Source organism: Canis lupus, chromosome 20 (assembly GCF_011100685.1).
Source record: "Canis lupus familiaris isolate Mischka breed German Shepherd chromosome 20, alternate assembly UU_Cfam_GSD_1.0, whole genome shotgun sequence".
In the NCBI taxonomy this organism is placed as follows: Eukaryota; Metazoa; Chordata; class Mammalia; order Carnivora; family Canidae; genus Canis; species Canis lupus.
The window spans coordinates 25,246,230-25,266,085 of record NC_049241.1 but is presented as its reverse complement, the minus strand read 5'-3'; the positions used below and the strand labels follow the sequence as shown (position 1 = coordinate 25,266,085).

The following is a 19,856-nucleotide window of genomic DNA, read 5'->3' as shown; positions in this document are numbered from 1 at the left end:
TTTCCCCACCATCCCTCCAGTTTTTCTTTTTTTAAGATTTTATTTATTTATTTTAGAGCAAGAGAGGAGTGAGAGACTGAGCAGGGAGAGGGATAAAGAGAGAGGGTGAGAATCTTAAGCAGAGTGTGGGGCTTGATGTGAGGCTTGACCCCAAGACCCCAAGATCATGCCCTGAGCTGAAATTAAGAGTTGGCTGCCCAACCAACTGACCCACCCAGGCTCCCCCATCCCACTAGTTTCTTAATGACTTCCTTCTTTAACACATTTCAGTTTGTTTTCTGTTTTATAGATTTTCTTTTCTTTCCCTGTTATAGTATGCAGCATTAGTTCAGATGATATTGATTCATCATCTAGGAGAGTGTATTTCATTGACTATCTTGTTTAATTAGTGGTCAAGAGGGAAGGGAAGCTCTGTTGGCTTTTTATTTAAGAGCAGCATCAGTTTTTGGAACACAAATTAAGTTCAGTTTTATAGAAATAGTGAACAAGATTTTCATGTAAGATGATGAAGTTGAAATAGTTTCAAGCCACAAGAGTGTTACTTGGTCAGTTATTGCCATTACAGTGTAAGGAGGAAAACCAAATACTTCTCTCCAAGGACCAAACTAGTGATGATAGGATTAGTTACTTCTGAGCAAGTCTGCATTTGACAAACCTTTACATTTTCAGATGTTATTTTGTTAAAATTAGGGTTCTTGGTGGCATAATGAATTAAATGCCACTATTACAAAATTGCTTTGATTTGTAATTGTATACTTTTCAATATTTGAGTGCCTATTCTCTGTCGGACACTGTGATGGGTGCTTAAAAACACAGAATAAGAAATTTTGATTCCTGTCCTTGGGGAACGTATAAATAAATTGGATATGTTTATTATAGAACTAGAGAATACATGAGGATTTCTGTAACGAGGTAGCATATGGATCATAGATGGCAAGTAACACAGATCAGAGTTGGAACTCTGACTTGTCACATAGCTTATTTGCTGTGTGTCCGTTGACTATTTACTTAACCTCACTGTGTTGCCGTTTTCCTTATCTAAAAAAACAGGATTAATGTGCCTCACTTACAGTTCTTCTAAGGATTAAGTGATACATCACTTAAGTGCTCAGCCTAGCATCTAGTCCAGTAAATATTGGTTCCAGTCCATGTCACACCAAGTGCAGGATGTAGCACAATTTTAGAGTTTTAGAGTTTGGGGAAGGAATCACTTCAGAAGATGATGAAAATTCAGAGAATTTCAGTGACTCGTTCAAGGTTTCCCAGCTGCTGTGGACTGTAAAACACTATTGTAGAATGAATGGTTAGACAGACACTTCTCTGCATACTTCCAGGAGCACTTTCGTCTTTTACTTTTCATAATATTTTAAAAATGGCAAAAGTGATGCAGAATTGGCAACGAGATGTGTATTACTCTGTAATATTGTGAATTCTGAACACTTTGTTTTGTTTTTTAAAGATTTTATTAAGTGATCTCTATACCCAGTGGGGCTCGAACTGACAACCCAAGATCAAGAGTTGCATGGTCCACTGACTCAGCTGGTCATATGCCCCGTTGTGGGTTTCTTAAAATAAGAAAAGGTTAGAGTTCTAAAATGTGCTGTTGGTTACTATGGTGGACAAAGAAATGGTCTCCTAAAGATATCCTAGACCCTAAAATCTGTGAATATGTTATCTAGCATGGCAAAAAGGACTTAGCAGACAAGATCAAGTTAAGGATCTTGAGATGGGAAGATTTTCCTGGATTATCTAGGTGAGCCCAGTGTAATTATAAACATCCTTACAAGAGGAATACAGGGAAGCTGAGGAGAGAGGCTTTAAGATGCTGTGCTCTGTCTTAGAGAGGGACCACAAACCACAGAATGCGGGTAGCCTCTAAAAATGAGGGAATAGATGCTCCCTTAGAGCCTCCAGAAGGAATACCACCTGGCTGACAATTTGGTTTCAGCTCAGTAAGACCTCCAGAATTTTACGAGTAAATTTGTGTTATTTTAAGCCTCTTACTGTGTGGTAATTTGTTAGAGCAGCAATAGGCAACTAATATAGTTAGCATTAGATGTCAGTCTCCTCCACTATCAGATTTTATGTGTGTTGAAGTCTACACCTCTGTCCATGGGGTTTTTGTCACCTCCTGTGAAACCACAGCTCATTTCTGTTACAGAAAGGAACAAAAGTGAAAAAGCCATTTAAGGCTAAAGTTTTCTGTAGAATTGTGTGAACAGCCTTCACAGACAAAGCCTAAAAGATGATGTAATTATTTTTGTTGAAAAGATTATTAACCTGATAATCCAGACTTCTGCCTAGAGTCTGGATTATCAAGGATAGTAGTTTTGTCAGAGACAAGACTAACAAAAATGAACAATTTTTATTCTAGTGTCTATTGGCTGTTTATATGAGTGGAAAGAGTCTAGATGTAAAGAATGTATTATGGGGGGACGCCTGGGTGGCTCAGTGGTTGAGTGCCTGCCTTCAGCCCAGGGTGTGATCCTGGGGTCCCTGGGATCGAGTCCCATGTTGGGCTCCCTGCCTCCCTCTGCCTGTGTCTCTGCCCCTATCTCTGTGTCTCTCATGAATAAATAAAATCTTAAAAAAAAGAAATGTATTATGAATTTAGGTGCCCCATCAGTGGATAAAATTTAAACTCTAAGGATGGTAAATCAGGAGTTAGAAAATTGCTGTTAGGATTATTTTATTGGCAGCTGTGATTCCATTAGTAACCAGGAGATGGCAGAGTTGACACACAGATGAGCTGTTCCATCCTAGAGGTTTTGATTTTAAATGGTGGTCTAGAAAGGTACGTTAGGTATTCTTAATTTGGAAACCTGCTTCCCAGAATTTTGAGAATTGTACAAAGAAGGTGAAATAAAATACAACTAAGTAAGTTGTGCATTTCAGAAATTTTCAGGGTGTTGAGGTTCCTCTCCCTCTTACTCATTTATCACATTGGAGTTTACTCTGCAAAGCCCAAAGCAGCCTTTGCTTTGAATGTGATTAAATTTTGGCTGTATTCCCCTTATTTAGGTTTCTCTGTTGAGCTTACTGTAGGTTTACCTGTCTAAACATGAAGAATTAACTCATACTGAACTTTGAAACTTTAATTTCATTGGGTGTACATATATATGATAGATCTTTGGTGAGAAATAATTCTCGAGATGATAACCAAAAGATATGGGTTTCACCCTTACTTCCTAACCCAAGTAGTGCTCTGACCCTCCCTAACCTTTGTCTCAGATTGATATGTATTTAATCATGCTGACAATTGGCTTCTAGTATCGGAGGCCTATTAACAGGCTGTTGATTAGGTTTCACCAAGAAAAATAAAAATCAGACAAGTTACTGTGAGCTGCGTTGGCCTGGTTGGGGAAAGGATGTTAATGGAAGACACTATTGGTGATGCCCAGTGACCTTGAAGAGCATTTCAAGAGTGAGAGGACAGGGGTGCCTGAGTGGCTGAGTCTGTTAAACATCTGCCTTTGGCTCAAGGTCCTGGGATTGAGCCCTGAATTGGGCCTGCTCAGTGGGGAGCCCATTTTTCCCTCTCCCTCTGCCTCTCCCCTGACTCCTGTGCCTGCACACACCCTCTCTCAAATGGATACATCTTAAAAAAAAAAAAAAAGATAAGTGAGACAGTGACAGGTTGGCTGTGTAGAAGGTAGGTGGCTGTGGCAATGAAAGAACCAGAAAGAACCAGATTTAGCAGCATCTCTCTCCCTTCTTCTTCCTCCTCTGCCCTCATACCTTTTATCAAACGGGAGGGTGAAGTTCACTGTAATTTTTCCCCTTTTTACACATTTAGTCTTAGCACCATAGTTTTATATCTTGGTGGTTAGTTAATGCTAGATGGAGACATTCAGGTCTCCATTGCAAAAAACAATTCAAGTTAAACACGTCAAGTAAGTTTTTATTTACGTCAAAGAAAGAAAAACCTTGACAGCTTCATTATCAATTTTTAATCTGAAGTTTGTCATGCTTTTTGGTATGTTTAATTCTAATGAAGCCAGTATTACATTTTAATGCTGACAAAAGATGGGAACATATATTTTCTTTATGTAAAATCTTAGTCATTTTGTCTTCTGATAGACCTCTGACATATAAAACACTCTTGGGTTTAATGAAAATGCCACCATTCCTGTGTCATGGAATCATACTGAACCCTAGATTTGTGAGGAAAGAATGCTCTAAAGAATGGATTTACCAAGAGACCCACAGATAACATTATTTCCTTTCATGGAATCACAATCCTGTAACATGTTTTTGTTCTTGTGCAGTGAAATACCCTGTTGTGGCTCAGATTCAAATCCAAGAAAGATCAGAGTTAATAGAAAACCAAATTGAAGGCAGTGGAGTCACTGGAAGAAATAGACAGTGGCCTCTCTCTTATGCCAAAATTGCCATGCCGTGCAAGTCAGGAAGCCGTGCTGGGGTGCTTTGTACCTCTTCAGTTAGCGAGATTGTTTTTCATCTGAGAACCTTTTCAAAGTTTTTGTTTTGCTTCTGTATTTTTGAGAAATAAAAATATAATGTAAGAACATGAAGGGTTATGAAGCATGAAGTTCCATAAATATTTATACCAAGCCACACAAGGAGACAATTCCTATTTTCTTGACATATTGGGGTTGTACTTCACTCTTGACCTCTTGAATTGAAAAATACAAGGAGTTAGTGAGCCTTTTTCCTTCTTTTCTCTTTTCTTTTTTATTTATTTTCATTTCTTTAATGAGTTTTAGATGGTAGGAGCTATCCTTTTAGGTTCATGTAAGTTTCAATGATCTTTATTTTCTGTCCTTGTTTATAAGTATGACTTTAAAAGTTTACACACTTATCAAGAATAACATGATTTATGCCCAGTTTTAGGCCTTAGTGGTAAGGTGTTTAATTTGTTTTTTGCATGTGTGATTATCTCTAAATTAAAAATAAGTATTTGTCAAGGCTAATAAGTAGGATTGCATTGAAAAGCATATTTTAAAATTATTTTTAAAGATTTTATTTTTTTATTAGAGTGAGAGAGGGAGAACATGATTTGGGGGAGGGTCACAGGGAGAGGGAGAAACAGACTCACCGCAGAGTGGGGAGCCCAATGCGAGGCTCAATCTCTGGACCCTGAGATCATAACCTGAGCCAAAATCAGATGCTCAACTGCTTGAGCTACCTGGACTCTAAAAAGCGTTTTTTCAAATTAGCCCTTTCATTTTATTTTCTCCCTCATTTAAAATCTTTGGTCCATAGCAGATATATTTACTCTTTGATATTATGTTTTTTTTTTTTTTAATTTTTATTTATTTATGATAGTCACAGAGAGAGAGAGAGAGGCAGAGACACAGGCAGAGGGAGAAGCAGGCTCCATGCACCGGGAGCCCGATGTGGGATTCGATCCCGGGTCTCCAGGATCGCGCCCTGGGCCAAAGGCAGGCGCCAAACCGCTGCGCCACCCAGGGATCCCTCTTTGATATTATGTTAAAGAAAGTAATCAAGTAGTAACACCTGTTGGGTTTAGAGAATTTAGAAATGCTGGTAGGCAGAAAAGAAGTAGCAAAATTACCTGTAATCCCACTTTGTGTGTGTATGTGGGCAGGGGGCTGTCTAGGGTGCTGGGGTTGGGAACTAGTTGAAGCTGGGGTGGTTAGTAGGATAGAAGATGAGGTGTAATCAGCTGACGAGCAGTCTTGGATCTATTGCTGTGTGCATTATTGACAGTAAAGGAAAAGCCCTTTTGATTCCTTCTTTCAACCTATTTGAAATGGCTGTCATGTGAACACTAGATGATGCTGTTCTAGCTGTTAGGGATTCAGAATAAGTAAGTAAATAAGCAAAGTGTTTCTTGCCATTGAGGCCCTCATAGAGAGGAGAGATGGACTTAGAACAAAGTATGAGGATTGATACAGGCAAGACAAGGGAGGAGAGGTTCTGGGCTGACAAAATAATGCATGTCCATTAAGAGTCCAAGTTTTTTAGGTTGAAAAAATACCTTTTGATGTCTTGCACTGAGCATGTACATTATCCCTTTTTAACTATAATTTTTTGCTTATGAAGAAAATTTCAATTTTCACAGCAGTTACTTCTTTTTTAGGATGTAATTAAATTATATATTTTAGGTTGCCTGCCTGATTCGAGTTCCTTCAGAAGTGGTTAAGCAGAGGGCACAGGTATCTGCTTCTTCAAGAACATTTCAGATTTTCTCTAACATCTTATATACAGAGGTGAGATGTATTTTTAAACTATTTTTCTTTATTGAGAAAGGTTTTATAGTAATTAATATGAATATTGTGATTTTTCAGATCAGAAGTCTTAGAAGAGACCATAAAGCTCAATTTAATGCCCAATCACAGCAGCTTTTTATACTAACGATATCTCTGCCTTTCCGTTTTCAAATTTAATTTTAATTTTTTTCCCCAAATTTCTAAACAGCACATATTGAGTTGCGTATATGTTCTACATTGTAATTGTCCTGTACTAGTTTCAGAATCAGACATGGAATAAATTGTGAAAATGTGGAGTAAATAAAGCTGTCATAATAAAATGTTACTACAAATTTGAGGACCTGAGGAAGAGAAGTATAAGAATGGACATAGAGGGACGCCTGCTCAGTGGTTGAGTGTCTGCCTTTGGCTCAGGGCGTGATCCTGGAGTTCTGGGATCGAGTCCCACATCGGGCTCCCTGCATGGAGCCTACTTTTCCCTCTGCCTGTGTCTCTGCCTTCTCTCTGTGTCGCTCATGAATAAATAAATAAAATCTTAAAAAAATGGATATAGAGACTAGCATTATAACGTTTATATTAAAATTAATTCCTTTTTTACTTGTTAATGTTATGGGTCAGAAGTTAATCTTGCTGTCCATGTCTCTAGGGACCATCGAACTGCTCTTCTTTGTATTCTTTACAGAAGCCTTTCTTTTTTTTTTTTTTTTTTTTTAATAGTAATTAGTCATGTGGAAATTTTCAATGTGTCTAGGTTTTAGAAAACATTTTTCTTAATGGTCCCTTTGTCACTTAGGTGAGGAGATACTGAGTATTTAATCATAGGACCATGAGAGCAACTCAGTAAAGGGACCTTGTTGTTAGTCAGGTGGACAGTTAAATAAATCAGGGCTTGTCCAGAGATATTTATTACCATGGAGAGATTATTAATGAATTTCTGATGTCTTCTGATTGAAACTATGAAATATAATTCTATTTTTATATGAAAGGACGATTGGCATTTGGTGCATTTGCTTTTCGGAATTTTTTTTTTGGAATATTTTTATATAAAACATCTCAAGTATAATTTTCAGGAGCAGAAATTTTGAAAACAATTGAAGTGGTCAGTTTGATTATTTTAGAGATGTTCCTATTTAAGGGGAACTGACCTGAGCCTTATATACTTTAGGTCGGTTTGTAACCTTTAACGTCTTATGGAACTGTGCTCATTGTGAATGTTTTAAAACTCTGACTTCAGAAAAGGTAAATTTGCCTTTCTCAGAATGTCATTCCAAACTTTATGCTATTCTGACTTTCTGAGCTCTTGGTCTTTTGTTTGTTTCAGGGCATCCAAGGATTGTATCGAGGCTATAAAAGCACAGTTTTAAGAGAGGTAACTCACTTAATTTCCAGTATTGAAGTATGAAAGAATGCTATGCCTTTTTGAGTAAATTTATTCAGAGAAATTTTTATTTAAAAAATAAAAAAGGGGAATTATGATCACTTTTTGAAACACTGTTTAGTCTTATCCCGGTTCTTAGCCCTGATGAATGGGCAGAATGGGTTTGCTGGAAGAATTGTCCTCCAGATGAAAATGGCACTCATCCTGCGCTTCATTGTTGCTAGAGTGGCCAGATGTTTTCGGCTGAAATAGCCGAAACAACTACTAAGAAACAACTACTAAGGGTAACGTACCAAGTTAATAATTATCAGAATACACAGAATTAATGAAAAATTGGTAATGAAAGAAGCACTTGAAGAGACAAGTGTCTCAGAAGTCTGTATCATGCAGTCAACTCTTGCCTTCCTCATAACAAGATATGAGCTGGGAAGTTCCATCTGGACTGGAGTGCTGGCCATGTGGGTGGCTTGCCACGCAGTGTGCCCCCAGCAACCACTTAACCTTTTGCGACTTCTAACACTGAAATTCTGGGATCCATTACATTTCTTCTTCTTTTAGTTGAAAAAGCAAAATGATTTTAGTATATTCTTATGGGAAGTATGTTTTAATTTTTACCTCACGTAGAGAACGATATTTTGAAGTTCAAAAGTTGATTTATACAAGATTTATGACAAGTCTTTGGTTTGGGATATAATTTTCTTTCTTCCTTTCTTTCTTGCTTTATTGAGGTGTAATTGACAACTAAAGTAGTAAGATATTCAAAGTGTACAATGTGATGATTTGATGTATACATATATATATTGTGAAAAGGATTGGGACAGATTTTCTATTAAATAAAATACAAAGAGGAATCTGCATACCTATGCTCTGTATTCTTTTTTTTCTATTTGGAATCCCCTAGGTGCTAAAATGTTTGCATTTATAAAAATGTTTTTAATGTAAATAAACATTGCTATAATTAGTAGAACATTGAAATTATTTGAAGTCCCTAATTTTATTCCCAGGTTGTTTTTGTTTTGTTTTTTTACTATAGACTACAGTCTCTTTTATGAAACACCAACACTGGTACATGTTATTTGAAGCTTTGATTTCTGCAATGTAACAGCCTTTAGGGTAGTGTGGTGTGGTTAATGTAGATATTTGAAAAACTTATTTTGAAGGAAAACTGAATGTTTCAAAATTAGTTTATTTGTGTGATGGTGAGCTTCTGTTTTTCAAAACTATCACCCATACTATATCTTCATTCTGTACTTATTTTCTAACTCACTAAACATGTGTGATTTACTCAGATTTCACTAGAGTGCAGCAAACCAGGGGTGGGGGGACACTGAACCTTTTTTTATTTTTCTGAGAGATGCTGAATAAATGAATATATTTATGTGCCAGGCAATACTGGTTTTGCATACAAACAGATAAAACACATGGTTACAACTGCATTCTATTCTTTTAAAAATTTGTTTTGACATATGTCACACTAATAATTAATTTCTAGGCTTCAGATTTTGCAAATAGTATGACCCTACCAAGATGACTTTGTTTACTGAAAATGGCAGTGCTTTGTTGGAAATTTAATTGGGGTCTTCTGCATTATGCGTATTCATAAAAGATCCTTCAGAACTGATTTTAGGTGAAATATTGCTTTTGTACAGATTTTCTGATAGAACGAGAGAAGAATTATCACTGAATGAAACATAGCTTCTTTTCAGAATGAGAAATATAAGAAGTGATATATCTACTTTAAACAAAATTTTTACATTACAAATAGTTTCAATTCCTACATTATTCTGACACCAATATCAAATCTTTTTGCCAAGAGCTTGTCTGATTGTTTCAATAAGAAAATACATTGAAGCCTTAGTGAGAATCACCAGGAAACTCATATGGTTATTCTGTGTACAATTTTTCCTTTAAAACATGTTTTATCTCCCTAGTGGTAGCCTATTAGAATGAGATTGAAGTTTGAATCCATGCATTATAAGATAGATTATGTCTGTTCTTTAGATTTTGTGAATGCCGTCCTTTTTTTTCTTTTTTTCTGTGTTTGATGTTTTTGGAGATCGAGTGTTTATCCCTTATGTTCTCTTAAATTATTTTAGTTACTGTGAATTTTAGATGGAGTCTAAGCAAGGTCAACAGATTATACCTCATCCCTTCAGTATTCGTTTGTCTCATGATCTTGGACAAATTAGATGCGGCCAAGGACTGTGCTGGAGTAGTGTCATTGTAATAAGATGGAAATGGGGAGCAAAACCACAGCTGCTTTCCTAGTCAGACTAATTTCAGAATGTCCATTGTCCTGAAAGTTCTATGGAGAGCAGCCTCATGATCTTCTTTGTGAATTAAAAGGACTTCTAAAGAGGAAGAAAGCTGAGAAAGGCAAGTTGTTTCAAAAGAAGTAAGAATGAGTTAAGCTCTGCAAATGCATTTTATCCATAGATTCTCCTTAGCATCATTTTAAAAGTCCTTACTCTGTGTTGGACACCATGCAGAACATTTTTGTCCTCAAGGATTTATGTTCTTGTGGGAAAATGACTAGGAATAGACAACTTTATAGTGCTCTGGTGATACATAGGTACAAAATGTGGCTGGGGTATAGAGGAAGCAGTGCTTGAATGGTACTTAGTATTTGTTGCATTGATATAAATGAAATGTTGACTTAATTCTCAAAGGGGTGGCAATTAGAAATAGTCAAGGAGACAGGCAGTGGCAGATGTAACATTATGAGCAAAGGCACAAGGGTGTAAAAGCACCTGTATACCTTGCTTAGCTCAGCAGCATTGAGGTTTTCATGCCTACAGAAGAGGCAAGAGTGATTTCCCTCTACCTCAGTTCAAGTGAGGATGCTGCAAGGAGGCACTCAACCAGGTAGGGTATTTGCAAGAAGAGGTTGAGCCTCCCTGTAGCTGGATCCCTGCCAAGGGACTGTAGTACAGCACATGCGAGTAAGCCTTGGAAGAGCCTAGCATGTGTCCCCCAGAATTTGGAGGCTAAGTTACTGGTGTTTGACTCTTGTCTGCATAAGTCTGATGGTAAGATGGCAGTTGGAGCTGCCTCAGTGGCAGGGAAGATGTTGCCATTGTGATCATGAATGACTCCAGACTTCTTTTTGGTAGATAAGAGTAGCTGCTATGGAGAAGTAAGATGGATAAGGATTATCTCCTTTCTCTCCCCACAGCTTTGCTGCCAGGCTTCAATGAAAGCAGCTCTCCCACCAAACTCTGTTACACATGCAGTCAAAATCAAGCAGACCAAACAGATCACTCAACCTGTTCTATAAGTTCATTGAAGCCTTGGATCTGTCCCTTTAGGGCCTCCAAATTACCACGGATTGAAAAGCTCACTTCTAGGTAGCTTTTCCATTGTAGTTACCCTTCTTGTCTATTTTAGACAGTAGAATTCCCCTCATGCAGTGGCTGGAAATGGGTACCTTTAGGAATCAAGCCTCAGGATTATTCTTCAGTGTCTACCCCAGCTCTGTTGTCTGCTTCCTCAGTTTCTCTCCCCCTCAAACTCTTTCTTTCTTTCTTTCTTTCTTTCTTTTTTTTTTTTAAGATTTTATGTATTTATTCATGAGAGACACATAGAGGGGCAGAGACACAGGCAGAGGGAGAAGCATCTCCATGCAGGGAGCCCGACGTGCGACTTGATCCTGGAACTCCAGGATCACGCCCCGGGCCAAAGGCGGTGCTAAACTGCTGAGCCAGTCGAGCTGCCCTGCCCCTCAAACTCTTGATGTTATATAAATCTGTATGTTTTATCAGAGACATAGGTGTTTATGTCATAGGTGTTCATTTGTTTCTTTAGCAAAATATTTTCGGGGTGACTTTTTTTTAATCACTTTGTAAAGATGACCATCTCAATTTTATGCTTGCATAGTATTCCAGTGTATACATGAGCCATTGGTTTCTTGTTGGTGGACATGACAAACATGTTGCAGTGAATGTTCTTGTTCTTATGTCATTTTGTATTTGGTTGAGGATGTTTGTAGATTAAATACCCAAAGTGAGATTGCTTGGCTAAAGGTGTATTACATTGGTAATTTTGATACATATGGCCAGTTTGCCCTTCGTGGAAATACCAGTCGACACTGTTTTTTTTTTTTTTTTAAAGACTTTATTTATTTATTAGTACAAGCAGAGGGGAGAAGGAAAAACAGGCCTCCCTACTGATCAGGGAACCCAGGGCAGGGCTTGATTCCAGGACTCTGTCTGTTGAGGCAGACACTTAACCGACTGAGCCACTCAGGCACCCCACAGTTGACACTTCTGTCAGCAATTTAGGAACTCTTTTCCTGTGCCTTACCAACGGTGCTAGCAGTCTGAGAGGCTAGTTTCAGTATAGTTTTAAATCTGAGACTGGGCATGTGAACATATATCCAAGAACTATTTTATTTCCTTTACTGTGAACTGGTTGTTTGAATTAAAGTCCTGGTGAGAATGAGATGGAAAGATCCATCCATGTGCTTTCTAGAGAGCCTGTCATGTGGGATGTGTTTAGTATGCTTAGCAACTGGGAGGGCTTTTGACAGGAAATAACACCTAAGTGTGAAAGGCACCTCTGCCCGGAACCAGCTGCCTGCTCTTGGCAAGTTACTTAACCTCTCTGAGCCCAAGTTTGCCCATATGCTCTAAGAACTTTGCATAGACTATTCTCATTGAACTCTCAGCAGTCTTACGAAAGAAGTATTGCAGCAATATGGTCTGCTAGGGGACTCAGATGAAGAAACCTGACTCTAGGTTGTGAGGTCCTTGAACAGCCATACAACCTTGATCTGTCTGTGTTTAAACATCCGAATGCCATTTAATGATTAGTAATGATTGTGTTTGAATTAGAGGCCAGCTGTTGGTATTACTTTTAAAGCTTCTCAGCCACAATTGGAGAATGTCTTTTAGAGAGGAATTTTCTATTCAGTTAACAAAATGCAACCTGCAACTGATTTTATATTCACTGACTACTTCTGTAGGAAAAACAACATATTGGTTATAATAATGTAGAGTTGCCCTTACTGGTGTTTTAGTTGGTCAAAATTAGTAATGTAAATATGTTGGGAACTTCTTTTTTGATTGTTCTCTTTTGGGTCACATTGATAATTTGCTGGAATTTATTTCCCAAGTAAGATTATACATTTAGAGAAAGGCTTTCTTACTGAGATTGCAACACTTGAATGTTTTCCATTGAAAGATGTTTTGAAGCATCTGTAGCTAGAACTTCTGTTACTTATTTACCATCCTTCAGCCTGTGTACTATTTCCTGCTTTCATTATAGTAAAAAGAAAAAAAAAACAAAACCAAACCCAGCACTATCTGATAAGAAAGAATTTTTTCTCCTGGTGTCACTGCGTGTATCCATCTCTCTGCATATGTTTATATTAAATTGTTTTCTTTCATTTCCTTCTTTCTCTTGTGGTTTGTCGTTAACCTTTTTTTTCTGTTTGGCTTCGTACAATTATGCCTTGTGTAGTTAGATACCATATAAATTTGCCTTGAAAAGAGCTATTGGATTTTTGCCTCTCTGTAGCATGCACAGGCTTGTAGCATAACATAATGCCTTCCACAGAATTAGCACTCAGTAAATATTTGTTGATGTTTCATTCCTTTAAGTCTGATTAATTTTTATTCAGATGCTGCTAGCCATGATTGACCACTTTAGAATGCTGAGGCAGCTCTAGGGGGACTGGGAATTAGGCAGGGTGGTGGCTCAGCCTTTTGATACACTCCATTATAAGACCTTTGCTTTAGATAACTGACGAAGTACATATATAGATTTCTAAGATTTCATTCTTCTTAAACCTTGAAAGAATCATTTTTATAAGCCTGGTTTTATCACAAAAGTAGGAATTGCTGTAATAATTTACTTATTTTCTATATCCTACTAATTCCACCAAAAAGGAAAAAGGTGATTATAAATCTTTTCAAACTTTGAATGTGAAATTGTTTTTCGCTTAAAATCCAATGCAAACATATTGAACCCTGTTTTAATCCTACATAATTCATTTTATTAACTATGACCAAACAGAACATCTGTTAAAATTCCATAATGTTAGCTTCATGGGAAAAGAAAAAAAAATCTGTTTGCTTTTGGAATTTTTCCATTGTTTTATTGTCCAGGCTCTCAGTAAATGTGTAACGGGATGTTCTTATTAATGGGAATATTAAACAAATGAAAATGAGATACCCCCTTTAATCACAGAGGTTTATAAAATGAGTCACTTAATTGCATTTACAGTATCATAACTTTATACTGTAGAGATGTTCTATGGAGAAGGAGTGATGGTTCATTCTTTGAGAACCTAAAGTTGTTACTCCTCAGATATGAATTTTAGCCTGCAATTTTTCATCATCTCTTAAATAAACAAACATTTTTAGAAAGAACCATTTAGTAAAATTATCTTAATATAGAAAAATTACTCTAGCCCTTCAGTGCATATTTTCTCATGTTTTGTTTACAAGAAACCAGCTGCTATTTACTTTTCTCATTCTTTGGACACATTTCCTTTGCTCTGTGCAGTTTTGAAAATGCTGCCTATTTCCATTGTTGCAAGATGGCGATGCTGTCTTGAAGGGACACCAGTTCCTGTGGATAGGTTTTACCCACTCTTCTATGTACACACATAAGAAAGGTACTGGTTAAAGGTAGAAATGATCTCATAACTCTTCTTCATTTTAAATGTTAGCATCATAAACCATTATGTTGAAGTACCTCTCCCTCTCTGTTGTTTGTATTTTTCATCCTATATGAAATATCCTCTTCATCTCTGTAATCAGTGTAGATTGCATTTAAGCTGCAAACAAGAGAAAATCTGATGCCATTGGCTGTAGCAGGCAAGGGTTTTTCCCCTCCCTGTGTAACAAGAAAGATGTAGTCATTTGAGTCTGAGGCTGATGCTGATTAAATGAGAGCATATACAGGAAACAGGCTCTTTCATTCTACTTGGTTAACTTTAATATTCTGGCTGCTTTACTCATGGTCACAAAATGACTGCTCCATTTTAGGCATCATGGTCCTCTTCCAAGCCTGAAGAATGGGGAAGGGCTGGAGATAGTACTAGCTTGTCACTCTGTGTACTTGGGAAACAAAAGCTTTCTTGTACCAGGTGTCTTAGTGCCTTCCTGAGTTGAATGGGGAGTAGGAAGTTAAGTATATATGGAGCTTTTCAGTATAGGCAGTGAAGCCTGGCAAATGGGGTTGGGACTGCTGTTCCTGAGTCGCCCTGTAGTGTCTGCCATATTCTGGCTACCCATGCTTTTCTAGCTCAAGGTCCATTTCTTCAGAAAGGAAACCATATTATATACCTCACTTCATCCCATTCTCTGGTACCCTCTTGAGGATATCCAGAGCACTTGTCTGTTCTTTAAACCGTAATATCTGTTCTTTTTGTTGCCTTTGTATTTTTGGGCACCAGCGTGGAAACTTTTCTTTAAAAATCACTTGGTGGTTCCTTTGTAATTCTGAATTGTAATTATTCTGAAAGTGGAGGTTTACTTCAAACTTACTAATTTTTTACACAGTTTTGATTTTAAAGTTAAGATCACAGAATACCTTTTTTTTTTTTTTTTAAGATTTATTTATTTGAGAGAGAGCGAGCACAAGTGGACTGAGGGGCAGAGGGAGAAACAGACTTGCCACTGAGCAGGGAGCCTGATGCAGGGCTTGATCTTGTACTCAGGGGATCCCAGGATCATGACCTGAGCCGAAGGCAGACACTTAAACAACTGAGCCACCTAGGCACCCCTAATTTTAAAGTTAAGATCTCAGAATACCTCTGTTAATATATGTAGACATTTTTCTTAAAAATATACATAAATCACAATTGAAATAATGGCTAGTGCTTGCTAAGTACTTACCCTGTTCCACTTAAGGTACTAAGTTCTTCACGTATAGTACTCATAGAATCCTCTCAATAACCTGAAATATCCCTACTTTATAGAAACTGAGGTTTGGTAAGGTTGTGGTTCACTCAAAGTCTTGGATCCAGTAAGGGAGGGAACTGAAGACTCCTGAGCCCATGATCTGAATCCCTGTGGTCACCTGTACATTTTGCATTTATATGCAAATAAATTTTTCTAGGGAGGAACATATTTCAAATTAGTGGTATCTTTCTTCAATTCTTATACCTTTAAGTAGGCATTAGTGCTAGGAGTTTGGGGAAAAATATGTTCTTAGCAACGAGGAGTCTACATGACTTTAAAAGAAAAGTTAGAGTATATAAACCTAGAGAATCTGCTTCAATAGAGATGCTCATGAAGGACAGTGGCTCACAAGTGCATATTATCCCATATGTTTGTGTGATTAGCTCTTATCCGATAGGCGGTACTTCACATGTTGCTTCTCTGACGGGGTCTACTGTGACCTCTTTAGCTAAAACTCTTGCCCCAGCCCCAAGCACTCATTTGGTACCCTAGATTTGCACTCTTATCTGAAATAATCTTTTCTTGTTTATATACTTATTACCTGCTTCCCTCCCCAAATAAAAATATATGCACTGTGAGCATATATTAACTTCTTTCTGTTAGCTCAACACCTACAGGAATGCTTGACATGTAGCACACTCAGAAAATATTTAATGGACAAATCAATGACTTAATCATATTTGCTTCTTAGAAGTAGACTAGTTTTAAAGTACTTAGATATTGAAAATCTCTAGCAGATGCTTAGGCTAAGTTGGATTTGGCAAGAATTATGGAATCATCACTTAATTCCCAAGCAAGGTAGTGTTTTTCTGTCATGTAAACTTGCTGCACTTCAAATGAAGTTAATTTTCTCCTTGCCTTTTACCATATTTCCTGGTATATGGTGCCTTCCACAAATAGTCTGTTATGATTTTGTCATTTCTAGTTAAGGGTTGTTCCTATGAATGTTTCATATATTTAAAACATTTTTTTCAAATGATGTAAGAAAATAGCAAACAACTTATTCATGAAGAAAATCTTTCACCAGATATAGGCACGTTACATACACTGAACACTGTGGGTCAGAAATTATTCTTGAGATTCTGAGTAGTGTATAATATCTTACTGTGTGAACAAACATTATTTTATAAGGAGAATTAAGAAACAAAAGAAAACCAAGTTTGAAGGAAAAATTTAGAATTTTTTGTGTGTAATTCAAGTATTGTGTTTGAAGGGAATCATTTAAAGGACCTTTTGAAAATGATTGTGTGTTTGACTACTTGGTTTCATATTACCTTAGGATTATATAATGTTAATAGTCACAATTTGAATTCTGATCATTTACTTCACATATATTTTTCTAAGCCTTAGCTAAAAGTAGGATGTTTGCCCTGTTTTATAGATCAGTAATCTGAGGCTTGGGAAGATAAGCAGTGCAGGTAGTATGTGGCAGGACTGGAAGCAGAAGCCATGCCTTTGTGATCCAAAGTCTGCGTTTGTTACACCCTGCCTCTTGCTCATGTTTTGCAGATAAATCCACTGTTCTTTCCTCTTGGAATTTTTCAGTAGATCAGAAAAATAAAGTGATTTGAACCAAATCTGTTGACTTGAAATGGAGCACTATTTCTGAGGGGTAGGATTCTGAAATGTAGAAATGGAGCCATATATTCAAGTAGAACACAACCAGATGTTTCTAAACTAGAATTAATATGATTTCAGCATCCTTCCTCCAGGCTTTGTGAAGATGGCTTAAAAATGCTTTGGCTGCTTTTAGACTCTGTCCTCTTCTCCGTGGGCTTCAACATGTGTTCTGAGAAAACATGGGAAAAAGTGGGATCAGTGGGAAAAAGCTGATCATCTTTGGCATTGAAATGGTTTTGGTATTAGGCTAAGTAATTAATAGATAATTTATTGACTAATGGAGAAGGGGAAAGTGGTGAGAGAGAAGACTTCTTTTCCTTTGAGAAAATACTTGGCTTTTTAAATTGAATTTGCTGATACAGATGTTGAACTAAAATAATACACTAGAGGGTGCACAATGCCTGTGTTTTACATGTTAGTGGCAGAAACTTCCATTTATGATCTTGGAAAACTCTTGAAGTGATTGCCTTGGTACCTTTAAAAATGGTTCGAGTTAAGAAGTGAAACGCCAATATAATTAGTGTTTTCCAATCCAAGGTTCCTAAATAAATAAATTTATCTTTTGGTAAATGTATGCACAAATTTTTATTTGGGTTCGAATTTTAAAAATTTTTGTCATGGAAAAATGTCAAGGTACACAAAAATAGATCAGTAAAATGAATCTCTCTGGGCCTGTCACTCAGTTGCAACAAGTATCAACTCTTGGCCAATATTGTTTCATCTCTACTCAGACCCACACCCCTCCCCCACTTACCTTATTTTGATGCAAATATTACATATTACCTTATTTTATCCAAAAATCCTTCCCTGGGTGCATCTCTAAAAAGTAACAACAGGTGGCTATATTGTTAAATGTAACCAGAATGCTAGAACGAACTATGTCTGGGGAGGAGTATAAAGTGAGCAAAACCACATACTTCATTCCAAAGATTCAATAGATTTCATCTAAGGCTAACAAATTAAGAAACATGCTTAAGTATATTGTCCAGAAATATGGATGTTGGTATATATTTAACCAGAAATGAAAGCCAGTCACAAAGTGTTTCCTCCAAGATATTTATCAACTGCAAAGGGGAAAATAGTAACTTTACAGGTGGAAAGACTGACTGATGCTACCTTCAAGTGATCAAGGTTAACATCATCACTAATAAGATGTATTGACACCCTACATCCTCAACATGAGGTACCAGGAAGGACACAATATCACTGCTTTGATCTTCTTGCCCAAAAATGCATAATCTGAACCTGATCATAAGAAAACATCAGACAAACTGAAACTGAGAGACTTTGTACAAAATTGTGAACGTCATGAAAAATAAAGATGAATAATAAAGATGTCACATGTAGCAGGAGACACATGGATGCAGTGTGGGATACTGTCTTGATTCTGAACAGGAAGGATATTAGGAAAACATAAAATTCAAGTAAGGTGTGGCACTTAGCTACTAGTGTTGCTGCAGTACTGGTAGCTGGTTTTGATATCATACTCTGGTTATTTAAGTTATTAACAGGGGAAGCTGGCTGTGGGGTATACGTGAACTCCCTGTGCTATGTTAGTGACTTGTATTAAAGTCTGGAGATTATTTGGAAAAAAAAATAGCTGAAAAACAATGCCAGAAGACATTATATGAAATACTTTATTTTTTAAATGATCTTCTAAAATAAGGACAAATTAAACTTAAAACTTATGTTTTCAGTTTTTAATTTTTATCCAAGTAATGTTAGTGAAATTAGTAACAAGTCCAACAGTGTGGAACATAGGCTGAGAAGCAACGGTCTCCTGTCTTCCTTCTCCATTCCCATCTCACTCTCTAGAGCTAACCTCTTTTAACAGTTTCTGTGTTTAGTTCATCTTATTACATCCATATTTCTGGACAATATATTTAAACATGTTTCTTAATTTGTTAGCCTTAGATGAAATCTATTGAATCTTTGGAATGAAATATGTGGTTTTGCTCACTTTATGCTCCTCCCAGACGTGCTCGTTCTAGCATTCTGGTTACATAAATTTCATAACTTTGGTCATTTTAGAAATTTTAAGTCATGTGTTGTGTCTGCATTTTTTATCCTACAGACTTTCATCATCTTGTAACTTTCTGTTTACGAATTGAGGCTGTTCACTTCTTTTTGCTGCCTAACCCTCTTTGATTTTAGATTAATCCCACTTTCTGGAATGCTTCTCCCACTACACTTAATTTTGTTAGGTTGCCTGTCAGGTTTACCCTGTCCTTAATCTACAGTCACTTCTTCCATGATTTTTTCTGGATTGATTTTCAGAGTTGAACACGGTGAGCTAGTGTTGGTATTGAGATCTCATGAACAGTCACCCGGCCAAGTAGTGAGGTGGGGTTGTATAGTTGACCTTCAGGTAACTCTGGTGTGAAACTCAACTACTGACAGCCGGCTGTTGACCAGGAGCCTTACTGATAACATAGTTAACACATATCTTATGTGTTATGTGTTTTATATGCTGCATTTTTACGAGAAAGTAAACTAGAAAAAAGAAAATGTTATTAAGAAAATCGGAAGGGTGAGAAAATACATTTAAAGTACTGTACTGTATTTATATATATTAAAAAATCTGCATTAAGTGGGACCAATGCAGTTCAAACCTGTGTTGTTCAAGGGTCAATTGCATTTCCTTTTGTGTTGGTCTTGTGTCACACTGAAAGACGGATTTCAAGTAGACTGTCTTTCTGCACTCCCATCAGTCGCTAAAGTTTATTTCATATTTTAATTTGTTGAACATTT

At 37.0% G+C, this 19,856-nt stretch overlaps 1 protein-coding gene across 21 annotated transcripts in view; it reads left to right on the top strand.

The window, feature by feature from the left end:
* Positions 1 to 19,856, top strand: part of SLC25A26 (solute carrier family 25 member 26) — a 196,316-nt gene that overhangs the window by 92,842 nt on the left and 83,618 nt on the right. For 10 of the 21 annotated variants that reach the window (XR_005374784.1, XM_038565894.1, XM_038565904.1 and 7 more), the window contains 2 exons: positions 6,093 to 6,197; positions 7,519 to 7,566. The exons of 4 other annotated variants lie outside the window; for them this stretch is intronic. Coding sequence is in view for 13 of the 17 variants with exons in the window: in XM_038565894.1 (XP_038421822.1) it covers positions 6,093 to 6,197; positions 7,519 to 7,566 (153 nt within the window). In the remaining 4 variants the exon portion in view is untranslated. Of the gene's footprint in view, positions 1 to 6,092; positions 6,198 to 7,518; positions 7,567 to 9,893; positions 9,952 to 19,856 lie in introns of those variants that run through there. 7 more of the 21 variants (XM_038565899.1, XM_038565895.1, XM_038565907.1 and 4 more) reach the window with 4 other exon arrangements.